At 39.3% G+C, this 10680-nt stretch overlaps 1 protein-coding gene across 1 annotated transcript; it reads left to right on the top strand.

Moving 5' to 3' along the window:
* Positions 1–2112: 2112 nt before the first annotated feature.
* On the top strand, positions 2113–10320 carry LOC147324511 (muscarinic acetylcholine receptor M2-like). The gene is made up of 4 exons (XM_086298348.1): positions 2113–2221; positions 6638–6860; positions 7077–7940; positions 9323–10320. Exons 2-4 carry the CDS (start codon positions 6669–6671, stop codon positions 9644–9646), a joined length of 1380 nt encoding a protein of 459 aa, XP_086154474.1. The 5' UTR covers positions 2113–2221; positions 6638–6668; the 3' UTR covers positions 9647–10320.
* Positions 10321–10680: the final 360 nt, after the last annotated feature.

The raw sequence follows: 10680 nt of genomic DNA, 5'->3' as shown, positions 1-10680 counted from the left end.
TTCTTATGTATTGTTCTCCAAGTCCAGCTTTTCAATAAATGTCTATCAGCTGTTTTCAACTACATGTAGTTTCTAATCATTAGTTGATATTGTCAAGTTAGCATTTGATGATAGCTCAAATTTTTTTCAATGTAAATTACATTAAATGCCACCTTTTTCACTCACTGTGTTTATACACTGCTCTGCTTTTGATTATTAGTTATTTTTTACTTCTGTCTCTCTTCCACAACATGTCTTTGTCCTGTCTACCTCACCTAACCCCAAACGGTCGCAGCAGATGGCTGTCCTCCCTAAGACTGGTTCTGCTGGAGATTTCTTCCTGTTAAAAGGGAGTTTTTCCTTCTACATGATTCTCTGTTTTCACTGTATTGTTCCAGGGCTTTTACTTACAAAATTAAAGTGCCTTGAGGCAACTGTTCTTGTGATGCTATATAAATAAAATTGAATTGAATGTTTGAGTCTTCATCAGTTTTTTCAAATCAGAAAAATCAATGCACTGTTTAAAAATATGCAGCTATAGTTACAAATAATAATTTCCTGTAAGTATCATTAATATAATGTCTCTGCTTGTATTCAGGTCATACTGAAAAAATAAAAAAATTTTAAAATAAAGATTAAATATTGTCAAAATTAATGACAAAAAAAGTTACTTTTTTTTTGTTGAAATTAATAAAAATAATAAAAATGGATAAATGTTTATATTTCACGCTTTTACTTGTGTCTTTTTCTAACTATCCATATGAGCCAAACATTTATCAGAGAGCTCTAAAGGCTTTGTTTCACCATTTTTTTCTATCTTAACTATAATTTATTCATTCAGAGTGAAGATATCCCTAGTATGGTCATCTCAGCCACGCAACTCAGTGAAAACCAAAGTCTCACCTACCTGCTGTTCAAACCTTCTGTTTCTCAGTGGCAGCTAATAAGAAACAAGTTAGCTTAAAGGGAATGAGATGGGAACTCAAATGACTTGTTTCAGGTGCACTAAACTCCACTGTACAAGCAAGAAGGATTATTTTGATCTGTAACTCATGCATAGCTGCTCTAGTTGAGGCCAAGGATAAAATTATGATGCTGAAAATTAGCATTAGCCTACACATCCTCTTTAAGATCTGCTTTTTGAGGAAATTTGTTATTGCTGTAAAAGATGAAAGATGAAATGATCCATACCTACCACCGTATATATATATTTTTTAATATTTAAAATTACTCAAGATAATAAGACATGCCAGAGTTTCTTGGAAACCGGAGAAATTGGCTTATAGGAGACAGGAAACAAACACACCCAACTGCAGACAGACAGACAGACAGACAGACAATGATATTGATTTGTGTTCTTGACAAATGAAGAAATAGTAGAGGTGGCGCTTATGTCCTTACCAATGCAGTTTTCAAAGATATTACTGTAAAAATAACAACAAACAAACAAACAAAAATACATCTGTGATGATACTCAGAATTTCAAATGTTCTGTGGTTGTGCTCAAAGTCTGGATGGGACAACCACAATAAATCATCTGATATTTTCTCATAGCAATTATGTTACATGCAGGACTCTGGTTTATTTGATAGCACGGTCCTTGTTTCATTTACTGTATTGTTTTGTGGAGAGGGACCATTATCCTCAGTGGTAATTCCATCAAAGTAAGGTCATCTACCAACTGGGGCAGTCTGCGTCACCAGTTTGGTTAAAAGGTCAAAACAACAGTCTGAAAGGTTAGCGTCCTGCAGCAACAGAGTAACAGAGCGAACCTCTCTCTTTGTCCTCTTTTTTAATAGTGCTTTACCATTTTATCTCATCCCAGATCCATTCATACTTCTCTCCACTTGATTGCCTACAGCTCTGGAGAATATGATGTGTTTGTGCCACAGAGGCAAGTGCTCTCCATGGTCCTGAAACAAACATCTCTCTTTCTCTCTCCGTCCGTCTCCATCTCCTGCTTACTGAAACTTGCAACCCTAGCTTGAGGGATTCAGCACCACAGTCACTAATAGCTCCCACAAACCCCTCCCTACTCTATCCGTCTATATTTCTAACACACAAACAAACTCTCTCTCTGTCTCTCTCACACAGACACACACACACTGGTTCTTGTCAGAGGAGGAGTGTCATGAATGTCAGGTTACTTTCTGCTTTGCTCTCCGCTCCAGTGTGTCGGGAGAAGAGAGAGTAACATGGACGACTTCAAAACAGTTCACCTGTGTCGTTCTCTGCAGATGAGGTAAGATAAGATTTTTCTGCAGATTTCTACCAAACTCCTGCAGGTAAGAACACTCTGTTAGAAAAATTATGCAGACTTGGAAAAACTTCCATGGAACACATTTAATGTCTGCTCGCTGAGGCAGCGGTAGAGTCAAAAGATGGGAAATGTTTTCCTAAATTTTTATTCCCACGGGAACTTTGTATGTAATGTATGTAAAAAAAATTTATAACCACTTTGATTCAAAGGAAACAAAGTCAGCTAAGGATATTCTTTAAAGAAACAGTCTCACATGAAATGTTAAAGCATTATAATGATACATCAATATATTGATTGACATTTTATCCGTGGCTTGTTGTTCAGCTCAGTTTCCTGATAAAGATTGAATTGAGAGCAAAGTAAACCTGGCGTCTATTGTTCCCCTGAGACCTTTTAGGAGATGTTTAATCTTAATTTCTCTCCTGACACAAAAGGTTTCACTCAGCATCAGATCCAGACTCTGGATTCCCTGGTTTCCCCGCTCCCGAGGAATCCCCTTATTACAAAAAAAAAAACAAAAAACAAATTGTTTAAATGGGAAATTTCCTCTAACTCACCAACTTGAAACTTCTCAGTTTTATTTTTATAAACCTTCACTCTCTAGTTGCTGTGGTATTTTTGTGTTTTCTCACTCTCAGTGCTACACTGGGCATTCAGTGGTTTTCTCTTCTCTCAGTTGCACCGCTCTGTGAAGCCAAAGCTCAGGCTGATGTGAAATTTCCCACTTTTCACATTCAAGACACAGTTCTCTGAGATGAAAAAAACAAGTATGAATTAGTGCCATAACATAAGGAACATTTGCTGCGAAACGTGACGGTGGAAAAAAAAAAACACTTTTTAAATTCATGAAATGTTAACCTTACAAATTAAACTAACTGAAACTGTTTGTGCTATACGTATTTATTTCATTTAAAATCCTGTTTAAACATTCAGTGTGGTGTTGCATTTTACAGTTAGACGGATGTTTGTCTTCTAAAGAACTGAACAATAAAACTACGGCACAGATCAATATAAAACGGAGCTACCACACTTTGATCCCTATAGCCATTAAATCCCGTAAGCGCTGTGAAACATCTGCAGTTGCAGACGTGTTTCCATACCTGCTCTTTTCTCTGCAAACAAACCTACTGTTCCCACGTCTCATCCGGCAGTAAGTCTGCAGCCGCCCGGTGTATCGTTCATGGTATCAAAGACTTTTTTAAACCGAGCTCGCCCAGTCAGAGGACTGTATCCTAGAACCATATTACCGGTGCAGCTGTTGCAGGCAGCATCTGCTGGATCTAATTACTATGTTTCTGTGCCTGTCAAAGAAATATGGTTTGCCTCTGTGACTCTTTCCAGTAGCCCTGCATACCAATTAGGGAGATCCAGTAATGTAGGTCTTATTAGTGTGAAGAGAGAAGAAGTGAGGATGGCCTTGAGAGGAGGCAACAATCTCCTTAGCGAACTCTACATCACGTTGGAAAATCTCTGGCGAAGCCCACTGAGCAACTTGATAATTAAGATAATTTACTCGGTTTATCAGTAAAGTCACTAGAACAGCTACATAAAGTTAAACACATCTGACTGACACATAAGTGCTGCATTCAAGTACAACTGCAAGAGAATACCTAATGTCAAAACCTACCTACTTAAAATAATGCATCCAGTTATTTTAAGTATTGTGAACCTTTGTACAACCAGTTGCTTGGCATGTCGAGAGAGTTTCTTCTCCAAGAATCGTGTTATTGCTCTTCTATAGATACAGGACATTTGTTGTGGCTACAAGGTGTAGTGGTTGACACAACTGCTTTACAGCAACAGACCCCCAGTTTGACAGGGACGAGGCACAAAGCCAGCCTCGGGGTGTTACAAGCTAGTGTGTCCTAATGCTGGTCCCAAACCCGGACATATAAGAGGATCACATCAGGAAGGGCATGTGCCAAATCAAACATGTGAATTTATTATTCTTAGGAAATGAAGCAGTAGCCAAAAATACCCTTTTATAGATAGAGATATCTTTATTGTTCATAGAATAAAGCTGACCTATTAAAATTTTTATGGGCTCCTTTATCATGGGGCCCATAAAGAAATGAGTATTGAGTCAGGCTGCTTGCAGCTTCTTTTTAATATAAGCTGTCATTTCTTTTTTCACTTTCAAATATCACATTTCGTGCAGCTTTTTCTGTAAATATAAGAGACTTTATATTTTTCTTTAAAAACTCTTTAAAGAAAAAAACACGTGAACTGCTTTTAAAATGCAGTGTGCTGTTATGAATATAACTGACTTAACAACAAAGTAAGAACAGGCTCCCATCAGCATGTCCATAAAGCAAACTGTACTTTTATGATAATATTTATGTACCGTAGTACAAGTATTTTTACTTAAAAGGGCCACTGTCAGTTCATTGCTCTCAATTCATTAATGAGAAGTGATTGATGAATATATGATCATAAATTTGACCTTGAGCCAAAGTCAGTCCTTAACACTCAAATGTAACATCCTACCTTTTGTTGTCCTCCCTTTGATGTGCATCAATTTTACATTTTTCTGACTTTACAAATCATCACCGTTAGGCTCTGAACTCTCTCTCTCTCTCTCTCTCTCTCTCTCTCTCTCTCTCTCTCTCTCACACACACACACACACACACACACACACACACACACACACTCTTTTTGTATCTGTGACTGAAAAGACCCGGAATGGGTCTTTAATGAGTAAGCAATGGAGTTCAACATGCCGTAATAGAGTTTAATCTGGCTGTAAGAGCAGGAAGGAAACATCTTTCAGGTACAGTATGATGTTATCATGTGGCCTAATGGAGTCACTTACAGGGTTTTAGCAGTATGCACCAACCCTCGTGGTCTCAACTAAGTATCTTTTTATTGATTCTCTGATCAGAACAGACTAGTTAATCACGTTGTTTTGCCACTATTTCTGATGTTTCTTCATTTTTAATATAATAGTAACAGTAATGATGCTTAACAATTGAGATACATAATTGGTATGTTTTGCCTGCCCGGGATCATTTTAAATACGCGGCTCGGTAGTAATTTAAAAGAAGCGGTATCCCCATATGCATATCATCTGTTATTTACTGAATGCTTTTATCTAAATCACCTGACAGCACCACGAGCGCCTGAATCTCGAGCGTGGGTGGCCCCAGTGGAAATCTGTTTGTACGCTCACCCAAACAGGCTTTCATAACTCGCAGAACAAGCAGTTCCAGTGCCAAAGAAAAGACCCCCATCCTCCCTTTTTTCTCATTGCAGACACAAGTCTGCGGATAACACTTCTTTAGCCTCAGAGAATCTGTCCTGTCTTAACATAAAAACCGCAGCTTCTATTAAGACTTACTTGGACATCTGTCTGAAAGAGCCAAACACACAAGCTCATGTGGACACACACATGTTTGAATTTACCCAAATATGCCAGGCAGTCCCTTTTACATATCCAGGAGCAGAAAATGACGCCTGCAGCATGAAGCGACCAACTTGATCTTTTTGAAATGACTCTCCTGCAAAGATTAGACACTCTCTCAGGGCATTTTTGAAAATTGTAAACTGTAGATGTCCTCGTTCAAGCTCCCAGGAAAGAGTGGATTGGTTAAGATTTCTGGGAGCCAGACACACAAAGCTCAAAGCTGGAGATTCATGCACACTTGCATATGCATTCTTTTTGTGGCATTTGAAAGTTGTTTTGTGGGCACACACGCTATTTTTAGATCCTTTGAGATTTACATAGTTTAAACATACAAGAGAAAAAGAGGGAAAATAAATATTAGCAAAGGATAAAATGTAGCAAAGTTTAACCAACATGAAAGATTTGATATTGTTCCGTGGTGCTGCAGTGCTTTACAGCGATCTGTTACAGTGGTCTGTTATCTGGATTCTGGCTTCAAACCTGCTGACAGTGTGTGTTTTCTCAGTGTGGTCCATATTTTTCCTAAAGCCCAAAGACAAGCATGTTTAACTCCAGTATGTAACCAGCTTGTCGCACAGTGAAGGCTGGGAAAGACTGCAGCATATCCATTTTAAAGAGTTCTTAAAAAAGTAAATTAACACAATAATTCTACTGAAACTGTTCATTTTTCAGAATCAACATGTCAGCATCTCCATTAGCATCAAAGCCGTTTTAACATGTTATTCCTGTTTGTGAGATGTGGCTGTGACTTTGTAAACAAAGCTGCTGTGACCTTTATTTGCACACCTGTCCGTTCTTTTCACCGGGAGCAAGCTGTTAGCACAAAAACACCTGCGAATCATTTACATGCTGCAAGTTCTGCACAATTTTGCATGATTTTGCATCTACACATAGAAAGATACTGAATAATTTGAACACCCCCGGCCCCCCAAAAAAACCAAAAACAAACCTATAGTACTAAAAACTTATGTTTTATAATCTCTCTTCTTTTCAGGTTTTGCACATATGTGAACGACGCTTGAAGCATGCAAAGGATGCTGGACAGCATGGAGATTCTCAATTCATCCCACGCTAGCAACATCAGTGTCAGCAATGGCACTGGCCTCTTCTTTCGAAGCCCGTACACGACTTTGGAGATAGTGCTCATCATTCTCGTTGCAGGATCTCTGAGTCTGATCACTGTCATCGGAAACATCCTGGTCATGCTCTCTATAAAGGTTTGGGGTTTTCCTGTTTTGATCCTTCATGATTAATGAGTGTGATTCAAACATCCATCTCTGGACACCTTGAACAGCACAGCCAGACTTACAGATAAGACTTGAACATGTGCAACCCAGCACAGAGTGGTAATTTAATAGAAACGAGAAAACACACATCACATTGCACAAAAAAGATTAGCATCTGACAGCCTCCTCTATGTTGTTCCTCTAAAGGTAAACAGGAACCTGCAGACCGTCAACAACTACTTCCTGTTCAGCCTGGCTTGCGCAGACCTGATTATTGGTGTCTGCTCCATGAACCTCTACACCGTCTACATTGTGATTGGGTTCTGGCCCCTAGGAGCAGTGGTGTGTGACCTGTGGCTGGCTGTCGACTATGTTGTGAGCAACGCCTCAGTCATGAACTTGCTCATCATCAGTTTTGACCGTTACTTTTGTGTCACCAAACCGCTTAGCTACCCAGTGCGGCGCAGCACCAAAATAGCAGGGCTGATGATTGCAGCAGCATGGGTCTTGTCCTTCATCCTGTGGGCTCCTGCAATTTTGTTCTGGCAGTTCATAGTTGGGGGAAGGACTGTGAAACCCAATGAGTGCTACATCCAGTTCTTCTCCAACCCAGCGGTGACCTTCGGGACGGCTATCGCGGCTTTCTACCTACCTGTGGCCATCATGATCTACCTTTACTGGCGCATCTCCAAGGCCAGTCGCAGCCGCATGAGGAAAGACAGCAGGAAGACCTCAGGCACTAGTCTGGGAGAAGCTCCTTCTAACAGCCAGGAGGAAGGAGGTGAGAACACCACTGCAACAAAAAAGGTTCAGGAAGAGGCTGCAGATGGCAAGGAGAAGGAAATGCTCCAGCAGAAACAGCAACAGAACGGAATCGGTCCGTGCAAGGAAGACCGAACCAACCAGGTGGACTCCACATCAGATAGCATTCAGGCTTCGACATCCAAGGATGCTGAGATTCCACCTTCGTCACGGAAAAACTCAAATATTGGGAAAAATGAAGCCCAACCATCTTCTCGGAAAAACTCAGCAGCTGACGCTCAAATGCTAGTCACGAAAACTCTGTTTAAGGTAATCAAAAGATATTCATCCTTAATTGGCCAGATTTATTACAATTTAAAGCAGTCATGGGTTTGGTCATGTCAAGTTTGTTGTTAATTAAAAGTTGTTTTTTTTATCACCACATTTAATAGCTCAGCAGAAGTTGTCTTTATTTTAGAGGCATCATAAGTTTGGTGCCTGTAGTTTAAAGAATACATCTGGAACAGTTTATAATCTGGACCATAAAGAAAATATCTAGAAGTTCACAATCTTTTTTTTTTTTTTTGGAATAAGTATTAGGACAAGAGAGTCCAGTGCTGAGTTGTAAGCTAATGCTAGCTAATGTACACACAAAGAGGTGCTAAGGGTGCAGCAAACATAAATTAAACAAAATAACTGAATTTAACTCAAATGAGCAGAAAGTAGTTAGGTGGTGTAATTAACAGCACAACAGGACATATTATTAGTCAGATAATTTTTAGTAAAAATGAATTACTAAACACCACAAACATAGTCGATATGTTCTGTCCGTTGATGTAACTTAGCAGATAGGTAGCAGCTAACCAAATACCACTCTTACTTATTCAAGTAAACTGGTAACCATATAAATGAAGATGGTAACCATGGTGAAGAAAAAAAAGGAATAAAATGATATTAGATTTAATTTAAGTGATCTTTGTGCCTGATGGCAGCCTCACAGAGTTGCTAGCATGACTGCATTCATTCAGCTCTATGAAGCATTTTTGTGTGGTTGAAACCTCCGTGTTGTTGTTTTGGGTCGTTCTTACTTTTCTTTGATCTCAGTGTGAAATTGATACACTTTCAGATTTTCTTTAATCACACACTTGTTTCAGACACTTAACATTTGTCAGTCGCACATCCATGATGATCCACCACATCCAGATGGTGCACTACTGGATTGAGTTTTGGTGACTGTGGAGGAGATTTGAATACAGTGAACTCATTATGTTCGAAAAATGAGTTTGAGATGATTTGAGCCTTAGGTTCCAGTTCTTAGCTGACAAGCGTGTGAGGTCTTCTGTGTTGTTGTTCATTCAGAGATGCTCTTCTGAATACTGTTGCAACAATTGGTTATTTTGTTTACTGATGACTTCCTGTCAGCTAGAAACAGTCTGGCCATTCTTCTCTGACCTCTGGCATTAGCTGGATATTTTCTCTGTTTTGGACCATTCTCTGTAAACCCAAGAGATGGTGTTGTGGGAAAATCCCAGCAGTTTGTGAAATACTCAGAACAGCTCATTTGGTACCAACACAGGTATGGAAGGCTATGTTGGACTTACACAGGAGTGACACACACACACACACACACACACACACACACACACACACACACACAAACACACTAAAAAGAAACAATAGAACTCTTTTCTTCTTCTACTGTCATTTTTCAGGTAACAATGCGCGCGATGAGTGAAAACGCTGTGGCAAAGTGGAAAAAGAGGGGAATTTCTTCCAGGGAGAAAAAGGTCACACGCACCATCATGGCCATCCTGGTTGCATTTGTCGTCACGTGGACGCCGTACAACGTGATGGTGCTTATCAACACATTCTGCTCCATCTGCATCCCCAACACGCTGTGGACCATTGGCTACTGGCTGTGCTACATCAACAGCACCATCAACCCAGCCTGCTATGCCCTCTGCAACGCCACCTTCAAGAACACCTTCAAGCAGCTGCTTCTGTGCCAGTACAAGAACATACGCACTTCACGATGAGCAGGGGGTGCAAATGCTTTACTGTGTTTGTGGTGGAATCTGAATAATGTGACAAATCTTTTAAAGAATGATTTCGAAAGTTGGAAACATAGATACATAGATAAAGTGTGGTCTTGTTGTGCAATTACTTCATGTTGCTTTTCGGTGGTAGAATCCCCCCCAGCCCCCTTCTTCCACTGAAAATAAAACTGTGATTTAACTCATAATCATATTATAAAGTCAAACTTTCAAAGACTTAAATGGAACTAATTTCAATGAGCTTTACTGACTGTCTGAAAAATACTTTTGCATAACAGTCACTTGGAGTTTTATTTCTTTTTTTATTTCCTCTTTTTGCTACTTCTACACAAACTTGTGCAGTTTGTTGTTTAAAATGTGCTTGTTGTGATGGTTTTGTGAAGGTAGTTTAAAAAAGATGTGATTGAAAATTATACTATTATGAGAGCATTAGAGCTAAGCTCTAAAAATGAACCATGTCTTTATACTAAATCCACGGGAGAAAAGAGAATTAGCAGCTGTGAAGTGATGCGTGTCCTGTGTGTCGTGCTAAACTTACATTTCACATTAATGGAACCTGTAATCTGTGCTGTTGTGAGACGTGTGCGACTATTAAACGTGCCTGTGTCTTCCCTCTTTTTCTCTGATTTGTGTAAATAAAAAGGATGACAGTTTGGAATCAGAGTTATTTGTCATAACCTGGGTGTCCTCTTTTTTCCTTCATTTCTGCTAATATTATTTTTTTCCCATTGGCTATCATCCGATATGAAAAAAACTTAACCAAACCGACCAAATTACTGCCACAAGATTACAGGCTGTATACGAAAGAAAGAGGTAGCCATCACCCATGATGATGTCACCCATTTGTTTTTGTTTGTTTGTTTTGTTTTAGATGCTGTAAATAACATAGTCATGTTTTTTATGCTGGGAGTCTTTAGGGACTAATTTGTTTTTAGAGCCAGACTCACTAGAAGAACTGTAGGTTTTGGGTCTGAACACCATTGCAGGAGTCCTAGGCTACGTCTACACTAATCCAG

The sequence above is a fragment of the Aulonocara sp. 'chitande type north' Nkhata Bay genome, linkage group LG7 (assembly GCF_057382095.1).
Source record: "Aulonocara sp. 'chitande type north' Nkhata Bay isolate Kocher_YH1m ecotype deep benthic linkage group LG7, A_spYH_male_GT1.1, whole genome shotgun sequence".
In the NCBI taxonomy this organism is placed as follows: Eukaryota; Metazoa; Chordata; class Actinopteri; order Cichliformes; family Cichlidae; genus Aulonocara; species Aulonocara sp. 'chitande type north' Nkhata Bay.
Note: the sequence above shows the minus strand (reverse complement) of the source record. Positions and strands in the feature narration are given on the sequence as shown.

Bases quoted from the DNA above. Each gene is read 5' to 3' on its own strand.
- LOC147324511 (XM_086298348.1), top strand. From the start codon at position 6,669: ATGCAAAGGATGCTGGACAGCATGGAGATTCTCAATTCATCCCACGCT. The intron at 6,861-7,076 runs GTTTGGGGTTTT...GTTCCTCTAAAG, and splicing joins TGGTCATGCTCTCTATAAAG to GTAAACAGGAACCTGCAGAC. The intron at 7,941-9,322 runs GTAATCAAAAGA...GTCATTTTTCAG, and splicing joins TCACGAAAACTCTGTTTAAG to GTAACAATGCGCGCGATGAG.